This window comes from Macrobrachium nipponense, chromosome 23 (genome assembly GCF_015104395.2).
Source record: "Macrobrachium nipponense isolate FS-2020 chromosome 23, ASM1510439v2, whole genome shotgun sequence".
Lineage (NCBI taxonomy): Eukaryota > Metazoa > Arthropoda > Malacostraca > Decapoda > Palaemonidae > Macrobrachium > Macrobrachium nipponense.
Window position 1 is genome coordinate 80,842,877 of NC_061090.1, and position 21,515 is coordinate 80,864,391.

The following is a 21,515-nucleotide window of genomic DNA, read 5'->3' on the forward strand; positions in this document are numbered from 1 at the left end:
TGCGAGGAGAAACAGTTTGGACAAACGTTTGGCGAATGTAACAGCAAGGAGTAGTAATGTCGTGTAGAGAGACGATATAAATGGTATAAAAATAATCATAACTAGGAAATACGTACAATGAAACTAAAGAAAAGGTTGAACCTACAAACGTAGCAATATGAAACAGTGTGATGTGTGGAGAACGGGTTCGTCTGACGACTTTGACAAACGTTAACAGTAAGGCGTAGTAATGTACACGTCATTACTACGCCTTACTGTTAACGTTTGTCAAAGTCGTCAGACGTACCCGTTCTCCACACATCACACTGTTTCATATTGCTACGTTTGTAGGTTCAACCTTTTCTTTAGTTAATTTATTTTGCTATCTTTGTTTTCTTTAGACTTCTTTGTATTTCCTAGTTATGATTATTTTTATATTTTTATACATATGTGTGAGATGTTACACATGCTACAAAAATGTAAAGAAATCATAACTAGGAAATATAAAAAGACAGCAAAATATACTAGCTAAAGAAGGGGTTGAATTTTTACATACGTATATGAACTTGTGAAAGGGTATCGTAAAGTACTATCGTAATACATATATGACAGTAAGAATATGCACTAAGAATGGTAATACAATGGTTTTAATGATAAATTGGGGAATGGTTAATTTTGTAAATATGAATTATGACTTAAATATGATAATATAAGTAATAATCTAAGAAAATGTTGATAAAATATGACTTTCAGATGATGTCAATATCATTACACAATATGTATATGTACGATAAACTCTACGGAAATTTAGCAGACTCGACATGCGTCCAAATCGAGTTACGACTTGTTTTGCAGAACCAATTGCGGTCGTAAGTCGGTCACTACCTGTATTTACCTATCTATTAAAATCATTTTGTCTTTCTGTATTTCCCATTGCTATTGATATTTCTTTCAAATGAACACCATATTCTTGAAGCTTGAATTTCTGTCAATTGCCCTTGATCCAGCCAATGAGAATTCAAGTCTCACACTATAAATACCGTCTAACGATCCCATTCCAATAATAATAATAATAATACCTCATTTGTTCATCAAAATAAAATGCACAATCTGCAGCTTCATTTTCAACAACTTACCATCAGAGTAAATCTTCAGTGACTTCACAGAGTGGCGTAATGTCAAAGAACTTTCAGCAGAAGAAGAAAGTAAACTTTTAGCAAGCGAAGTTCTCTTAGTTCTCTTGGCACCTAGTATGACTTCATCTAAATCAGGTATATTAGATACCCTTAAACTTCTTTTTCTTGAAACTCGCTTCCTGAAATTTCTCTCTTCTTCTTCACTACTTTCAGAATCTGAAAAGATTTTTTACTAATTACAAATGTAGTTAAACCAAGATTTCAGGCAAAAGTCCCTGTAATTACAGAGGACCTTAAGAATGATTTATCTAATAAAGACAAATGACAAATTTTTAACCAATTTGTATTTTTCATAACTAACAAACCTGAGGTCTTAACATTTGGATAATACTAGCGCCAAACTGGAAACCAGTAAAATTTAAAAATAAAAACTTGAGAGATACAGGGACTATTTGGCATCTGTACCGGGTCACAGGGTATTGTAGTTCCCAGAATGTCCTTGGCATCCCATGACCAATCAGTTACTCTTCCAACCCAGTTTAGACTGTTAGAGGGGTGGTTAGAGGTGGGCCTTATCTGTTATGACATCAAGTTTGTTAGTTATGAAAAATGCAAATTGGTTAAAAATTTGTCATCTGTTCATATACGAAACAAACCTTCGGTCTCAACATTAGGATAGACTTGCTTCTTGGTGGGAGGTGAGTCACTTCTTGGTGGGAGGTGAGTCTATAACCGACTGGGAGTTTGACACCTTTATCCATTTCCGAATAGATGTATTCTAAGACAATGACTATTAACCTTTGAACCAAAGATATATGAGAATCTATTGGTTTCCCTCTCAGGGTGTTTCATACAATGCCATGGCTTATTGCATTACGGAAGGTGGAGAGCTATCTGTTCTCATAAACTATTCCTCTCCCTTGTACCTGGATCTATAATCACCCCACTCTCTTCTTATTACCGAGAGGAGTGTGCTGCTACTGAAAAGTATCCTATGCTCTAGATTATCTTTACAGTATGGCTGTCCCTCTCACCTGCATCTAGTCCGTTCCAGCTCATGATGGTACTCTCCCTCATACTCCCCGTAGGTAAAGGAGTATAGTTAGAAAAGTAGTAAAGAAGGAAGACCAGTCATCTCATTCATTCTACTTTCATACCTTCATCTTAGACTAGACACAAACTGGCCCGCCAGAGATACCGGATGAGCTATACTACTCGTTGGGCAGCCACCACTGAACCCAATGAAAAAGTGTCCAAGGATCTATGGGCAACATCTTTTAAATAAAAGGAAGTGAAAGTTATTTGGCGTTGCCAAATACCAGCTTTCAAAATCCTCTCCACAGACATTTTTTCTTGAATGCCAAAGAAGCACTTAAGCCCCTGATGCCATGAGCTCTAGCTCTCTCCAGGCTATTTGACCCTCTGTCTCCTGTCATGTATGCATTCCTGATTGTTTCTCTCAACCAAAATGCTATTGTGTTCCTGGACACTTCCTTCTTGTTCCGTCCTGTACTTACAAAAAGCCTTCAGCATCCCGGCCTGAGATGCCGCGTTATTCTTAAGTACACTCTTAGAACTCTGACAGGGCACAGCAACATTTCTTCAGGGTCATTGTCCACAAATTCTCCCAGAAAAGGTATGGAAAAGGAGTCGAATCTGCCATCCACTACTAATGGGTTTTGAGTTTTGGCAACAAATTCTGGGACAAACTCGAAAGCCATAGACTTTCAACCTCTTGAATGCTTCACCACATGATGGACCATGCAGCTCCCCCACCCTTTTGGTTAAGGCTAGAGCCAATAAGAAGACTGCCTTCAGGGTCAAGCTTCTATCTGTGGACTGTCTCAATGGCTCGTATAGGGGTTTTGTAAGACTACTCAGCACCGTGGTCAAATCCCAATCTGGGGCTTTTAGTTTCGGGGAACAGGACTGCTCAAAACTCTTCATTAACACAGCCATCTCCCATGAAGAAGAAATGTCCACGCCTTCCATCCACAGAACCGAAGCTAGAGCAGCCCTGTATCCCTTTACAGCAGATACAGACATATGTCTTTCTGTCCTGAGATATAACAGAAAATCTGCTAACTGTTGAATAGCGGTTCTGAGTGGAGACAAGTTCCCTCTACATCACATATCACAGTACCCGAACCATTTTCCATGGCAGACAGCTGCCGATGACCTTCTGACATTTCCTGCCATCTGTGTTACTGCTTTCTGAGAACAGCCTCTCGCTCGTAGGAGTTACTTGACAGTCTCCATCCGTGAAGTGATAGGGACTGCACCGACTGGTGGTACCTCTCCACATGTGGTTGACTTAGTAGGTTGCTCCATGAAGGTAACACTCTTGGCACATCTATTAGGAGTTCCACAAGGTCCGTAAACCATTCTGCCTTCAGCCACAATGGGGCTACCAGTGTCATCTTGAGGTTCCCATTACCTTGTTCAGAACCTGACGGATTAAGCAAAATGGAGGATATGCATACACGTTCAGACTGTCCCATGGGTGTTATAGCGCATCTTTAGCTACTACCTCTGCATCCAGGACTACTGAACAATACACTTCCAACTTTTTGTTGTATCTGGTTGAGAATAGGTCTCTGATCGGCTTTTCCCACAAGATGAAAATTCTGTCCGCCACTTCCTGATGAAAGGACCACTCCGTTCCTAGAATCTGGTCCCTGCGGCTCAATTTGTCGACCACTATGTTTCTTTTTCCTGGAATATATCTGGCTTTGATGTCTACTATTCTCTACAGCCTACTGATGAAGTTGAACTGTCATCAGCTGTAACTGTCAAGATACTGGGCCTCCTTGCTTGTTTACATAAGCTACTACTGTGGTGGGTGTTGTCTGACATCAATACCACTGATTGGCCCTTCACCCTCTTCCGGAATTCCTGTAGTGCCAGAAACGCTGCTTTTAACTCTAACACGTTTATATGGAGTTCTCTGTCCTTACAATTCCACTTCTCTGAAATCATCAGCTCCTTATGTGGGCGCCCCAACCTTCAAGTGACGCATCCGAGAACAGCAAGAGATCTGGAGAGGGTTGCTGGAGGGGAACTCCCACTGTCAGATTGTTGTCCTGCACCCACCACAGTAGGTCTTTCCTCACCTCTATCGACAAGGGAATTTGCTTGTATGGGTGATCTACCTTTGGCGACCAAAACTCCTTCATCCTCCATTGCAATGATCAAAGGTGCAGTCCCCCGTGTGGTACCAGCTTCTCCAAGGAACCTAGAATTCCCAGGACTACTTGCCACTGTTTTGCTGGCTGTGTTTGCTTTTCCAGAAAGGCATTCACCACTTGTTGGCATTTCTCTACCTTCTGGTCTCCTGGGAACACTTTGGCTTTTACTGTGTTTATAATCATACCCAGATACACCAGCCGTTGACTTAGATCCAACTCTGACTTCTCCTGATATAGCACAATGCCTAGGCTGTGACAAAACTGCAAAAGTGTATCCCTGTCCCAAAGTAATTTTTCTCTAGACTTTGCCATCACCAGCCAATCGTCTAGGTATCTTATTAGCCTGATCCTCTGAGCATGTGCCCATATCAACACGGGAGTGAATACTATTGTAAAAACTTGAGGAGACGTTGTCAATCCGAAGCACAGGACTCTGAATTGGAAAACTTTCTCTGCAAGACTGAAGCGGAGAAATTTCCTGGAAGACTGATGGACTGGGATCTGAAAGTATGTGTCCTTCAAGTCTATTGTCAGCAAAAAGTCCTCATCCCTGAATGCTGCTAGAACTGTCTTTGGGGTCTACATTCTGATCTGGTTTTCCTTATAAATAGTTTCAATGTTGACAGATCTATCACTGTCCTCCAATCTCCGTTGGATTTGGGGACAAGGAAAATATGGCTGTAAAACCCCTTTAACAGAAGCGATACTTGTTCTACAGCTCCCTTCTACATCATCTTCTTCACTTCCTCTTGCAGAATAAGAGCTTTCTGAGATTCCTGAGCATAGGAGGTGTTGTAATGGTTGTTCCGTCAGGGGTGGGATCACTTCGAACGGAATCAAATATCCGACTCTGAGAACATCCACCACCCACTGCTCCAATCCAAATTCCTGCCACACCCTCCAATGATTTGCCAGGCAACCACCCCCCTGGTGTGGCTGAATGATGAGAGGTGCCCATCCTATTGTCTCGAACCTCTCCCCTTGCCCCCTAATCCCCCTTCCTCTGTTGGGTCTATTGTGAAAGGGCCAATGAGCTAACTTCTTTGGGGAAGAGGGTCTTGTTGATCTATTAGAGATGTTATGTCTCACTGGTCTCTTTTGAGGTAATTGCTGATGTCTTACCTCATTAGAATTAGCCTGGCTTCCAGATGTTTTCCTGCCTGCCTGCTGGACTAATCTGTCATCAGTATACATCCTTCTTCTATCTATAACAGCTTCCAGTATACCCTTTGGTAACAGCAATTGCGACTCTTAAGATATCCCCATTCCGCATTGCTAACAGGGAATCCAAGTCAATAGTGCGGCTTAATCTAGCCAATGCTGCATCTCTCATCAACAGCATATTAGCCCACACATTGGCACTCAAAATCATCAAGTATGCAATCACTTTGGAACCTGATTGGAGCAATCTGAAAAACATTGTCTCATCCGCTAATTTTCTTGTTGCTTCTGAAGATGCAATTTTTGCTACTGCTGTTGACCAAAGGTCTAACCAAGAAGCAATCTGAAAGATGGAAGAAGCCGTTGCTTCCAATGTAGCAGCCTCCTGACAAGTCATCAACGGGTATTCCATCTTAACTTGATCCAAGGTTAATTAAAGCTTTAACCTTACCACATCTGGATTGATTTGTCTTGATAGCAAAGGAACCATAGGTGTCACATGATATTTCCTGTTTCATCAATGGTGGGGGAATAAACTTAAATGATCTATTTGATCTTAACGAATTATCCTTTCCAGCAAACCATGCATTGACAAGCTGTAAAACTGACTCTGCATGACTTGAGCAAGGTAATTCATACAACACCTTCGTAACCTTTTTCAGTCCAAATACCATATCGATTCCCAGAGGAAGTATACTGGCAGGTGTCTCTGGACTCCTTGAAAGGTTATTGAATTGATGAATCAAATTAACCACATTTGCTTACGAAGCCAGAAACTCCTGGTTTTCCCCTTCCCCCTCTGACAAACGTTTGGGTGCATCATGGCCGTTCAACCCTACGACCGCGGCATCTTTGATCTCTGACGGCCAACATTGGCTCGATCTTGAATAGTCAGTAGGAGAACGTGACCACCTAACTGCTTCTCTACTTGCAGATCTAGAGCAAGAACTCCGTCTATACCTCCAAGATGAAGGTTCTCCTCCTGAAACCAAGCTAATTTCCTCTCTATCTCCAATAATATTATTCAAGGTCATTGGACTATCATCTCCGACGGCTGTCGGGGAAGTTGGCTTTGATCTCTCGCCAAGGCGAACGATGCCTTCCATCAGTGTATCAGGAGAGGTTACCAGCTCTTTAATATTTGACCTTTTAATGGGAGCTTTGTCATTCTTCCTTCTTATTTCAAAAGGTCTTACAGGAGAAACTGGTATACGTTCTTCGTTAAATGCTGCCCACTCACCGTTGATTTCAACAACAGCAGTGGAGTCTTTGCTTAAACGCTTTGTTCTCACCTCTGACATCTCTGCAGCGGTCGCCATTCCAGCGACCGTCGATGCTTTTGCCCGTTCGGACGCCTGTAAATGACTTCGTCCATTAGCGTTAAGTTTACAAGCCACTGCCTTCTTCATTTGGTTGTAGACAGGGATGTGACATTCCTAGCTCGAAGATGAAGAAGAATTCACTCTTCTCCTCTTGGCACGAGGATCAGTCTCAAAGTCCCGTATCCTCCAACTCTTGACTGGTACACGCAGTGACGTCATTGAATTTTGCGATGATGCCAAACTAGACGAACAAGATTCACGCCTTTCCTTTTTGTCTTTCTTATCTATTTTGTCCTCAAGAGCTTGTAATTTCTTCATGACTACATGTACCAGAGTCAGAAAGTGTACTCGTCTCCGGAGGCAATGAAGTAGTGAGAGAAGCTGTAGGCTGTGACGTCATGGCATCAGCCATACCCATGTGTGGCATCGGTTGTGATGTCACCACGCTTCTAGGGAGAGATTGAGCGGCTGCTGCTGGCATCCCTGCATGTGCTGCAAAACTGTTTCCAAAGTTCTGCATCGCCAGAAACATTGATGTTGTTGTCGGTGCCGTAGCATTAGCTCCCATAAATTGCAGGCCAGCGGGATGAGGAACATTCATCGTTGGTGGGACTGGGTGGAAACGGAATGCCATATAGTGAGAAAACTACCCCTCCAAGGTTGGTACGCCTGGTAGGCCTAACGCTGACCACGTTCCTTCCATTCTCTGCGCATCGGGGGCTGAAATCTAGCACAAAGATGGTGATGCTCCCCCTCTCCATGCTGGGAATGATGGAGCAGAATTATGCATAAAATTACCCAAAACCCCTCCTGGAGTTTCCAATAACGAATCATTAGAAGAAACTGAAGGGGTATGGGAACCATCAAAAGCAGGTGACGATATATATGGAGCAGTTTGATGTAGTATTGCTGATACAAAAGAAGCCGATGACGCTTGGTCATCCAAAGACGGCGTCGTCTCCTCATTGTTCCACTGACCACCCTCGACAAACTGAACAAGGATTAGTAATAGTACAAACGTTTTCTCTGCACCTACTACACGTTGGATGTGGATCTGTAGATACCGACGTTGAAAATCTTGAACAAGGAAACCCACTCACTCCAGGGTACAGGCGGCCCGTGGTTAACGTCGCAATCGCTCAGCGGCGAATCGGCTTTACGGCGGTCGTCAAAAATATTCATTAAAAAAATAAGGCATTTAAAGGTATTTTTACAGCACAATTTTCAGTTAACAGCGCCACTAGCGCCGTTGTCTAACGAGTTCATACATTTGTAGAAATGCCGTTCAGACCATAAAGGTTATGCAAATTATATTAACCAAATTTTATGGAGAGTTATTACATAGGTATTAGGGTAAAATATATGCCTCTGACGCCATTCTATGCCAAAAATATCGAGTTACATAAGTGCGAATTTAGCTATAGATCTGTCGATTTATAAATGTTCATGCTTTTATGTTTAAAATGTGTATGAAAATTATTACGTAAAGGGCATTTTTATTTCCAAACAGAAATATGATACTAAGGCATCTTTTGAAACTGCCCTTCACGTTATCAATGCAATGTTTTTCCATGTTCTTTCTTGTGAGCTGCCGCCTGCCGCTCTTCCGAAAATATAGTTAAAAAAAGTGCAAATTAGCGATCGACGTATCGATTTTATAAATGTTCATGATTTTATGTTTAAAATGTGTATGAAAATGTATTACGTATAAGGTATTTTTATTTCTGTGCAGAAATATGATAAAAAGGCAGCTTTTGAAACTGCCCTTCACGATATCAAATACGTACAATGTTTTTTCATGTTCGTTCTTGTAAGCCGCCGTCTGCCGCTCTTCCGAAAATATAGAGTTAAAAAGAGTGCAAATTTAGCAATCGATGTGTCGATTTTTTAAATGTTTATGCTTTTATGTTTAAAATGTGTATGAAAATATATTACGTATAGGGTATTTTTATTTTTGTACATAAATATGATACAAATTAAGGCAGCCTTTGTAACTACGCTCAACGTTGTCAGGGGATTTTTTTTTTTTTTTTTCGTTCTTGTCCGCCACGGTTCTGAAAAATGCATGGTATCATTTTATTAAATATGTACCTTTTCCACAAATTCTTTAAAAAGTTTTACATTACTTCACTATATCCAATAATATGTTATGTATTCTCATATTATTGTATTATAAAATAACAGGAAATCTAAGCCAGTATTCTGCGGAGTGGTCAATGTTGTGGTTTAAATCAGCTGATGGCGAATACGAGTTTGTTTAGCCATAACGCAATTCTGAGCGAATTCTCTTGCTTCTAGTTAGCATACACGAATACGTATCTAGATACCTGACTTATATGAGACATGGTTATTTTTCCTTATACAAAGTGTTTTTAGGTGGAAATATGAATTGAAATGTCTCGTTGTGAATGTGAACTACTTTTTTTTTTTTTTTTTCGTTAACAGATTACTTTGGCTGCATGTTTATTGCGTAATAAAATTACGTGATTCCGTTCGCAATTCTCCTTTATATAATCGTAATACGAACTTTACGTTATTTGTCTTATATCGGCGTGAAACCAACAGTAAAATGTGTTCTTTCAAGCACAGTAGTTTTGATTAAAATGATTTAATCTCAATTTTATCTACGGTTGTGTTAGATGGCATATGTTTACTGGAGTTTTATCCATGTTGTCGATGTACAATAATAGTTACTAGCAGCCTGAAAAGTTTTCTCAGCTTCAGTTATAACTAGGTTTATATTTAACGGTATTTTTCCCGATTGATCTTTGATCTATGGCGAATAGTTATTACATTAAGATATCTCAGTTCTATTCTATACATAACGCCATTTATAACAACTACGGTAATAGTGTGCTGTTGTACGATTATTGAAATACAAGCCAAACGGATGTTATCCAATTCGGTTGCACTTTAGGGAAAAAATAAAAAAGTAGTTTCTCGTTCGGTTGTTCATGGCTGTACACGTTCACCCAACGAGTATAACGTTAAAACCATACTTTCATCATTCTCTTTTGCTGTTATTGAAGTTATGTAACTTGAAGATGGATAAGTTAGGCTATTGTAATTTGGTCCCTCATAAAATCGGACTATTGTAAGACGAATTATCGAAACTTGAACACAACAGCCACCTGTACACTGTATAAACCTTATTATATCTTTACATACTCTAGACACCCAAAGGATTTAAGCTAGGCTTTTTTTCCACTTTACAGTATTTATAATACTATAATGTACTGTACAGTACTACTGTACAGTAAATTGTATAGTACTATACTGCATAAATATAATTTTATGTATTGCGCCATTGTGGGATTACGGCGCCTTTGACTGGTCTAGTTTCAAAAGAAGGGGTGCAGAGGCCGTAGGCTTTAAAATCGCTTAGCGTCGAAAATCACTTAGCATCGGCAGCCAGGAACGGTACCCTTGTCGCTAACCGAGGGCCGCCTGTATTTCCTTTGCCTCTTGCGAGAACCAGAAGAAATTTCCCTTGGTGAAGCAAAATTCTCCATATCTCACAACGTATGCACACCTAGCAGAACACACCCCACTGAGATCACCCAGAGCGAGTATAAAGGAAAATATGAATATAAACGGGCAAACTAAACCGGCTTTAACAGATAGAAAGTAATCACGTCCTCTCTTAAAGGCAGTGGGAAAGTAACTGATAGGTCACAGGACGCCAAGGGCATTCTGGGAACTACAATACCCAGTGGCCTGGTACAGATGCCAATAGTCATGGATCTCACAAGTTTTTATTAATTCTACCGGTTTCCAGCTTGGCCCTAGTATTATCCTAATGTTAAGACCGAAGGTTTGTTTCATATATGAACAACTATATCTTACTGCTGAACTTAAGAATTAATACTTAAAAAAAAGCATCATCTGTGAATGACCATAAAATGTTGACATGACTGACTCACTTATTACGGGAAACAGACATTGGATTCTTATAATATTTTTATGGGACCTCTGCCCAAAAGTATTACATTATGTTGAGTATACTAAAGCTTCAACACAGTCTAATGGAATCTACCGAGAATACAAACACTAAGCTGTATTTAACAAGTTATCTATTGACAGGATAATTTCAAGAAATTAACAATGGACATTTATATTTGAAGTTTTCTTTATTACTTTTGACAAAAATGAAGTACAATATGCTACATAAAATTGTTTTCAAATCAGGAAAGACTGTTCCTGTTTGTTTATGTAGGATACATGTTGGTGTTGTCACTTATAATCACGAGCAAATGGCCCTGTAGATGATGTAGGAGTGTCTGCTGCGCCTAACATACTGCCATCACCTTCATAATGTTGATGTGCAGGTTTTTGAAGGTCAGGGGTTACATCCCTCAAGTGAGCAGTTTCCATCGTGAAGGGGGTTGGTTTGTTTTAGGTGTTGAGGCTCCACAAGCCGAAGACTGGTCTTCAAACCCAGAGACTTTTTCCATATGAAAAAGGCTGATGTAGAAGCCCAGGGAGGGGGAACGTACAATCTTAATCACCCCACTGGAGAATGGACTGGGCTTCCTCTCTCACTGTCTGAGCTTTGGTTAATTGTGGTTGACATGTCAGGAATTGGACAGGCACTGGGGAGAGAGGAAATCGATGGTCCTTGAGGGGTAAGTATTAACCATCCCTTAGAACTGAAACTACCCACTCCTCTGGTTCTAGGTGCTGCCACACCATAAAAAAAAAAGTGGAGATGGGGGAGTACCAATCTCAATGAGAACCTCTATTTTTCTTGCCCCTTCCCCCTCTTTTGGATTAACTTGAAAAACAGGTCAAAACAGCTGCTAATGTAGGAGCAGGATCTTACCTAGGCTTCAACTTCTGAGGTTTCATTAGGGAGTTTGGCTGATTAGATTGAGACAACGTAGGCAGTCTAGAAGTCAACAGCCTACTTCCCCAAGTTGACTTGAAGGTGGAAGCTCGCAAAATAAGGAAATCTCATGAATACTACCTTTTGATGGTGACTTCCTCCTCTATCTTCACTGGATGGGAGAAGAAAGCAGTCAAAAATAGAGCTTTTCCTTTTAGAAAGTAGACTTGCAGAGACACGTTTCGACATAACGAAAGGATAGAGTTTCATCTACGGAGAATGGCATCGGCCAATAAATTTGAAGCTTGAGCCGGATGAACTATAAAGGTAGGGGTTTGATCCCCAGAAACCAACAATTTTCTGGCCCTCTGCCAGGAATAGAAGGAAGACCAATACGGAGGACAGCCGTTGCACCCTGCCAGGTGTTCAGCCAAGAAATGGTATGATTAGTTGACATCATGACCAATTCCAAGGTACAGGCCACTTTGCAATTAAAAGTCAGGCCGTGTCATAATTTATCTAGAATGCAGTGCTGCATCAGAAGAAGAAGAAGAAGAAGAAGAAGAAGAAGAAGAAGAAGAAGAAGAAGAAGAAGAAGAAGAAGAAGAAGAAGGTTGGTTGCCTCCCCAAGGTCACTGAGCTCATGAATGAGCCAACAGGGTCTTTAAAAGGATGGTCCAAGTCAGACAAAGTTGGCTCCAAAGAGGCAAGGTCCCTTGTACTTAATGGCTCCAGTGCAGCATATGAAGTAGGAACTTTACCAAAGACTAAATATTCTTCCCCATACCTTCATGAGTGTCTCCCTTGTTAGTACATACATGGGCTGGTAACATGCATGTGCAGGGAAGATACTGAATATATGAAAAGTGATGGTTTGAGCCCCATACAAACAAAATAAAAATGTAGTTGTTTTTATATTTGTATTTTGAGTATGTCCTACGCAATCTGCTTAGTCACTAAAACTTATAAAGTACATATACTGCTTATGGAATTCTGAGGGTTACATATAATTATTTCATGAGTAATATATATATAGCAGATAGTTAAATGATAGAACTATGAATCATCCTGAGTGCTTCAACAACTACGGTAACTGTTATGTTTAGATTCACAAACCTCTTAAGTCACTTGAATCTAGGAACAGACATTGGACCACATAGGAAGACTGGGTAAATTGGGAAAATGTGTTTGGAAACTGAATGAAAGCTGCAAAAAGCCTTTAATGATGCCTGCAGTGTGCATCACACACCAAACTTGAGGCAATATTCCCCTCAAGAGGGATCACAAAATACTGAAATCAGTAATGAATCAACACTCAACACGGATATGAGGTACCTCCATAATTGTATTTTTGATATCCAAGTCATTTTCTTGGTCAGAATAGTACTAATAAATATACAAAAGCATTATCACCTGACTAAATTGGCATCTTAGGAGACAGAGATATAAATTTAAAAACAAAACTAAAGTTTTATGATTATGTTAGCTTTCTTGTATTCATTATGGAATGACATGGATTAGAGGACCAAAAGTAATATTTTAATGCCAAATAATATCTCGTATATTCCATTAACGAAATTGTAGAGTGATAAAACCTTCGCTCATGTCAAAATGTTTCTCTTACAGGCATCAGCCACATTTGTTTCAGGAATTATTCTCTATGGGAGACCTCTATGAAAATTAAGTATTTCACTTCATTAGTCTCATACTATTTAATAAAACAATGTTAAAATTAATTGCATATCTCACAGACTGCTGAAATCATCTCATTAACGGATCTGAGGGATTCAATTTAATTTTCTCCTTACTCTTACATTTTGGCAATTAAAACTGGCCTTCCCATAAGAAGATTAACACTTAGTGTGCCTTGTGTGACATCACTGACAGTCCAAAGATATGAACTGTGGTTTGCTTGTCTGTTCTTTGTAGGTAGAAAAACGCTAAACCTTTACCTTTCACACTTGTGATGGGACTGGATGTCAAGCTTTTCACTCTGTCAGTTGAAGACCTCTGAAAAAGTGACAAGAAATATATTATCTTATAAATAATACTTAATATTATTATTAGTAGGAATGAGTTTGGAATGACTAATTCATCAAGTTGCTTCAACACTGCTGATGCAATCTTTGAAGGCTTCTCTAATGCAAAGTTGGCTCAAAAGGTTATCTATGCTTTTACCACAATTTAAATATCATGAATTTTAATTAAGGTGAATACGAATGAGATTCTATAGAGAAGAAAGGCATTGTTAGCATACTGCACTACCATAACCACAACAGCATAAAGTTACTCTCACAGTTTTTAATCTTTAACAACAACTTTCACTTGAAAGGGATAACAAAAGGGATAAAATAACCATGAATTATCAAAACAAATAAGCTTTTATACCATGGACAACATCTAGAGAAATATTCTCTGCAAATTTATAATGTAACGAAAAGTCAGAATAAGGTTTTTCACAGGGAGGCTAATACCAGTTTTATAAGCTAGGCCTATATACACTGTACTATGTTGAAACATTACAATGAAAAAATAAAACAAAATAATACAATTATCACAAGAAATATACTATACCATTTTGGACATATCAAGTAAATCCATGCAAAACTTAACCAACTATTTTGTGATTTGGCAGTAGTATTGCAAAAGGAATAGTGCAAAAGCTAAAACAATGCTTACGGTAAAATCTCATAAAGATTACTACTAAAGCAGAACTAAATAAGTGCTCAACAGCTATTAAAAATGCATACCAATAATAACAATTTCCATGCCATTAAAACTCAAACAAATATACTACATAAGGGTAATCAATATTTACCAAGCCAGACTTCTTGGATTCCTCCACTTGTATAGCTTGTACACTGTTGCTTTTGAAAACTTCATCTTCTGACTCTGAAAGTTTTCTAGATGGCCTTCTCTTACTCCCACTTTTCCTGACAGCAGCTGATTCTTTTACAGAAGGTGGAGTTCTTTCGCTAACAATACTAGATAAACTGTCTGCTGATGACTCCCGCTTTTTCTGAGCAGTAGTCCTGCCTCTGGCTTCTACCCCATCTACAGTAGAGTCTTCACTTCCATGTGATCTCCTTGATTTTCTACGTGAATTAGATGGACTTTCTGTTGCAACTTCAAGTGTACTTTCACTAAGAGAAGACTGAGATCTAAGAGCTCTGGATGGAGTTCTTGATTTCTTTGCTTCCCCTCTAGAAGTGACCTCAGTGTCTTCACTAATTGTTTCTAAGGTTTCAAAACCTTGAGCAAGTCTGGAGGGTGTTTTCCTACTTCTAGATGGTGTGGACCTCTTAGAGGGTGTATGACTTGCTTTGGGAGACTCTGATTCCTCTTTGATGGGGGTTTTCAACTTCTCAACATTTGCTGGTTTAATTTTTGGGCTTCTCCCTTTCTCCAGCAGAACTTTAGAATCCTCAAGGTTCTGCTGTTCTGAAATTGAGCTTCTACGACGACTAGATCGTCTAACTGTTCCTGGTGTCACTGGGTCGCCTCCAGAGCTACTAGAAGGTTCATGTTTCCTTAATCTAAGTGATGGAGATGAAGGAGGAGTGGGCAAATCATCTTCTGACTTACCAGATGAAGACATCGCCTTTTGCTTTACTGCAGATTTAATTCCTTCAGATGTTCTTTCAGGAGACAGGAGCAATTTCTGAGCAACTTTATTAACTTCATCCATCACAGACTTTGTTTCAGCAGCCTTCTTAGACGAAGGTGTGACAACTGATGAGCCTGGTGAATCTGAATTTACTTTAGTAAGAGGAGTTGGTACATCACTTATTTTTCTCCCTGACTTAGACGTTTTATCAGCAGTGTCTAATCCTGCAGCATTCAATCGAGTTCTTGGCAAAGGTGTTACCTGAAGTGAGTTAATATTATGCCTCTTACTACTTCTTGTGGGAGTCGCTGGGGTAGCAGTTGCTGAGCTAAGACGACGACTTCTCCTCAAAGGGGTTGTGTGTCCAAGCTCTGCCATATGTTCAACAGACACCTTAGCAAGGACTTCCTTGGCACTGACTGATGGTGACTGTATAGGTGTAGCAGGTGTTGAACTTAGACGGCGGCTTCTGCGAGGAGTTGAATTCCCAGGCTCTACTGCATTATCACCATGAGCTACAGATGAGTTTTCCTTACTGGTTACTTTACTTTTGAAGTCATCAACAGCACCAGTTTTACTTAATATGGTGACATCTGCACCTTCCAAATTTTGAGATGCTTGCACATGTTCAGAAACATTGTCCTCACTTTCCTTCAATTCTGCTTCCATTTTATCATCTTCCTTTACAGGCTGTGGCATCTGAGGTTTTTGTGTTTTTTCTTCATTCAACTCGCCTTTTTCTTTTGCACCTGACTGTACAGATGACGCAATTTTAACCAACAAAACCCTTGCTTCTGACATTGGACTATCAATCTTTGCCTTTCCTCTGGATGTGGGGGACTTAGAAGATGAAGGACTAAGAGTAAATTGATCTGCAGTATCCTTTGAAGACATTGTAGTTGTCTTTTCATCAGACTGAACATGTGAACTTTGTGATTTGGGGGTATTCTCCAGAAAAGGACTGAGTCTTAACTCCAGCTCATCCTTAATAGGAGTTATTCTTGTACTTCGTCTGGTTGGAGTTGTGGGAAGGGAACTGGTTTCCTTATGACTTTCAATGCCATCAGGTTTGTCAGGGGTAAGTCTTGAGCTTTTAGCAGGAGTTCTGAGAACCTCTGAATTGTCCGTAAACCCAACTTTATCCAGCACTAGCTCTGTAGACTGGCGGTTAAGAACTGAGGGAACTGAAAAGGATTCTACCTCATCAACTGTTGCAATTTCAGAGATCTGCTTTTCTCGGTTTACAAAACTCTCTTGTATGTCCGAAGTAATCGGAGCCTGCATTTTCTGTGGTGTAATTCTTACACTTCGGCGGGAAGGAGATGAGGGAGACAATATGGACACTTCTTTGTTGTCAATGGATTCTTCCTGAGCCCTTTGATGTTCTTTCACCTCAACATTTAGTATCTCTGCTTTACTGGATTCAAGTCTATCATTTTGCTGGGATGCAGAAGTAGGGTCTGAAAGCAGTTCTACTTTACTATCAACAGCTTTCTTTAGTAAGGTGTCCTTTTCATGTTCTGAGGCAGGAATATGTGCCTCCATTTCCAGTTCTGTTGTTGAGGTCTGAAGTTCTGTTGTAGATAAAGAATGATCTACACATTGACTGTTATCTAATGAAGCCTCCTTTTCATCAATGTTCTTATCTTGTACCTTTATGATGTCAACTTCTTCAATCAATTGCACTGGGTCTTTCTGAAATTCAGTATCAGATGTTTGCTGCTCCTGAGTAATTCCATCACAACCTTCAACTTCTTTATTCTCTCTGACAGGGATGCTTTCACTTTCCACATCCTTGTGTATTTCAGCAAAGCTCATGTTCACTTCATTTCTCTGGATACTTCTTTCTTCAGTGACAGTTACTACAGAGTAAGTTTCATCAGCTTCCATCTCTTCAATACCTTCACTGACTTTATCATCATGTTTACTATCCTGAGATGTTTTACTGTGATCAATCACTTCTGGTACCGCAGCAAGTCTGTCTTCTTTCTCTGCACTAATTCCTTTTTCACACAACGAAGTTTCCTCGCCTACTCTGGTATCTCTGATGTCCTTTTCACATGAAGCCTCCTCTAAACCAGAATCATGAATCTGGTTCTCTATTTCTGAATTCTTAGACTGATCAGCTTCAGCCACAGAAACTGATTTAGCAACAAGGTTCCCACTCATACCTTCTGCTTGGAATATTTCCTGGTGTTTGTCCTCCACATCAACATCTTTCATCTCTGGGATTACTGGTTCCTCTTCATTTTCTGGAACAATTTCATCAATTCTCCTTGTTCCTTCAGGCATGCATGTCTCCACACTTTCTTCCTCCGGCATGTTGGCTTCCATGCTGTTTTCCTCGGCACCTTCAGCTATTGCCACCTTTGCTTCATCAACAGATATGTGTTTTAGGATTCCTTCCCTTGATAGAACAGCCTCTTTGATATCTGGAGTTGTCTGACCAGTTTCTTCTGGTTCATTCTCCAGGTCTGAATCATCAGAGAAATTGAGATGACTAAACTGCTCTGAAGTGTCCAAATTCAAAACAAAGCTCCCTTCCTCAGAGAGCACTTCAGTGATCATTTCCTCCTCTTTCTCACTCACAACTTGTAGGGTGTCATTTTTTATTTCCTTGCCATCATCTTTAACAACTGCGTCATTACTGTCCACTTTATCAGGACTGACACTTTCTGTTCCAAAGTTTTCATTTAAAGCAGGAATTACTCTCCCTTGGAGATCTTCCATCTGGGAAATGGTTGAATCTTTCCTGGTATCCTCTCTTCTTTCTTCTACATCACTCTCTGAATCTGAGAACCTTAAAGAATTGATGTACTCTGAATCATTTAGATTATGGGTTACACTTGACTGGGCAGTATCATACATTTCCTTTCTATCTTCATCTTCAGGACTGACTTCACTCTGCACTATTTTTATCTCTTCAATATCCTCCACATCTATTGCAGGTTCCTCTTGTTTTTCACTTAAAACAGCTCCTGTTTCCTCAACTTGATCTGGTTCCTTCCTTACATCCTCCTCTAAGTCAACAGTATCTTGGGGTTCTGTTACATTATTTGAAGAGTCTTTGTTTTCCATCACAAGGGTTACTTTCACTTTCTCTCCATCTACCATTTCACTCTCCTCTAAGGTTTCTTTAATGCTGTCCTCATCTTCTACTGCTGCTTCTTGCTTTCTGTCTTCACTGGTATCCTCCCCTTCATGAAAAGTGGCTTCTAAATCAGGCTCTTCCTCCTGACAAATTGGCTCATCATTGTCTACTCCACCAACCTCAAATGACCTCTCTGCTCCGACTAAATTCTCAGTTTCACTCTGATCTTCCTCCACATTCTCTTCTATATGAGTGACAGACATATTCTCCTCATTGACACTGTGAAAGCTGTCATCTACCACTGGCTCTTCCTCTTTGCTGGACAATTCTTCATTGCTTGCTACTTCAATTCTGTCTATTATCTCTTCTTTGCTGAAATCATACAAAAAATTTGTGAATTTCAGACAATACATATTCCATGATGTCATAAAAGGTTGCAATTAAATGCTTAAACTAAAATGCAGACAAAACCCAATAAAAATCTTAATAGAAAATAGAGCAGAAGTCCAAAATGCCAATACCAGTATTCATAATAAACACAAAATTCACCCATCACTTTATAAAATTATCCAAAAATCAATACTTTCTAAAAACTCTGTAAGAGAAACATACTAGAGTTATAAAAGATTTCAGAAAGGTGTACTGAAAGGGCAGCACATACTACCAGTTACTACATGGACCCTAAATCACATATGGAAATAAATGCTACCTTACACAAGTACAACTAAATGAGTAACCTACATTTAAAATGAGTAAATGAAATTATCACTCTACTATATCCCTTTATCAGCCATTTATCAAAATTCAAACAAAATTTCTTGTAAAATCCCTTTTGGGATATATGTTGCAAATAAGTTCAGAGGAAATTTTTTCTTTATATCACACAGCAAAAGTTAGAAAGCCAGCTTAAATATTGAGAACAGTACAGAAACATCTGACATTAGTCACAAAGTGAACAAGCATCATTTGTATTTAAATTTGTTTTGGAATCTAATTTTGTAACATTTGACTAGACCCCGAAAATGAAATTCTTATGAAGAGACAAATGTTAATTTAGCTGCATTATGCCAGTAAAAAATCTTTATATGTTGCTAAGGATGACAATTGCACGAACTAAATATTAGTCATATCCGTCAGTCAGTAGGCGTATCAAGTTATTTTCAATGAATGGATTGAAGGATTTAAACAAGAAATCTACAATTACATTCTCTCCAAATTCTACTCTCTAACAATACTCAAAGAGGTACATTAATGCTGAATACAATAATTAAAATACAGTAATGACAATACCAGCACTATACAGTAATCCTTCAAATATCAAGGAGTCCATTGGATAATGGCGAGTAAAAAATTCTAGGGTAATCAAGGGCAACTCTGCGCCATGTCTCACCTAACCTTCTCAATATCAAATAACTGTAAACACTATATGCTTATAAACCACAACCATAACACCTTCAACTAAAAACTTTATATAAAAGGTAATTATCTACCTTTTCCCCCATCTGTTATAACTGCCAAATACTTTGTAACCCTTACACTAAAACACTTACAACTGCCCATTTCAAAATTTTCACTGCTTAATGAGATAGTTCAAACAAAAATTGTAATTTTAATATTAGTCGTGGCCCGTTTCATTTAGGCCCTTGTAACTGTAGTATGTTTAAGAACGACCTCCAAGATACAATCACAGACTCAGATACAAATTAGTTGCCTTATAGATATTTTCTTTGTATATGTATGTTTAATATGTTTTGTGAACAAGTTTTTGTTTACCAAAGACCTGAATGTAGTCAGCTGCCACCTTGTATAATCCTTTAAATGTCTTGTCACTATGTCTAAGCAAGTGGACTTAATCTTTTTGTTCTTAAATTGTACCCATGTTTATGCTTGTTTGGAAAGGTTACTCATTCTCAAGGTGTGTTGGATTCCAGGTACTAATCTCCTTATAATCCCTATCTGTCACTTATACGATCCTTCCTTGTACTCTCCGTTTCTCATGTATATCAGTTTGTCTGCTAAGTAAAGACATTGAGTCGAAAGATCTTGCAGTTACTCCGTTGTTTATCTTTCCTTCGTGGCTTTTACCTTTATTTATATATATATATATATATATATATATATATACTATATATATATATATATATATATATATATATATATATATATATATATAATCTTTGGGGCCTTGATCCTAGTCTGAGTGTGTTAGATTATGTCAAGTTCCAGATAACGGTAATGCAGATAATTGAGGGATTACTGTAATTAGTTTTCTCACTCATTACAAGACTATGATCAAGTGCACTCTAATATACACTGTATGAAAATGAGGTTTCCATTCAAAGTCTAATTCCACCTTGGATATCCCTACTTTCTATACTTCCCAACCCATCAGATTTAAGAACTTTTTTTTGTACTGAATGTGAAAAAAAAATTGGATGGGGTTTAACCCCAAAAGGAGCTTATTGAACAGCATTTATTGGCTGCTCAAAGGTTTAAAGTCAAGAGAAAATATAAGCAGAGAGCATTGCAAATACTTGTAGCATAAAAAGTGCTGTTGAACAGTGCAATCCCAGGACTGCTTATTGCTAAAGAGCAAAGTTGGTAAGTGATGAACTATATGATATGTTATAAAGCCACTAAAGACAAGAAAAGAACAAGAGAAGAAACTTTTGCAGCAAAGGATCAAGAAAATTTAGATGAGGAAACAAAGGGTGACCAACCTCACAATGAGTGCAGCATTTTCAAAAATCCTTGGATATGGCTAACATACACCATTCACAAGAAGAATGAATAAGGAACCCAAGATTTCTAGACAGTACAACAATTCTCTTAGAAGCAGAATCAGCAATGTTCTGTGTCTGAATCTGGTTTATCTTCCAACTTACCTAGCCAATTAAAAGTAGTTTAACATTACCAAAATCATCAATAGAAGCTAAATTACACTTGGAAATTGGATAGTGAATAAAAATTCTTTTGAGTGTTTTACAAGAGAAGTGGGCAAAACAAGTTACACAATAACCGAAAATTGGTGATGATAGCAACAATAACCCACGGTGGTGGTTGACTGCATGTGACTCTTATTCGAGTTAGTACCCATTTCAGTTGTGGGTTGACCACTGTACCAAGAACCAAAGTTTGGTTTTGTAGACCTTGCTCTAACATACCATACACCTAATAGGATGAGATTTTCTTTGTTATATAAATGT

The 21,515-nt window shown here is 39.0% G+C and overlaps 1 protein-coding gene across 7 annotated transcripts in view; it reads right to left on the reverse strand.

The window, feature by feature from the left end:
* Window positions 1-21,515, reverse strand: part of LOC135202024 (protein ELYS-like) — a 241,020-nt gene that overhangs the window by 76,056 nt on the left and 143,449 nt on the right. For all 7 annotated transcript variants that reach the window (XM_064231315.1, XM_064231323.1, XM_064231317.1 and 4 more), the window contains 3 exons: window positions 14,430-18,681; window positions 13,564-13,621; window positions 1,116-1,331 (listed from right to left, as the gene is read on the reverse strand). In XM_064231315.1, coding sequence (XP_064087385.1) covers window positions 1,116-1,331; window positions 13,564-13,621; window positions 14,430-18,681 — 4,526 coding nt within the window. The remainder of the gene's footprint in view (window positions 1-1,115; window positions 1,332-13,563; window positions 13,622-14,429; window positions 18,682-21,515) is intronic.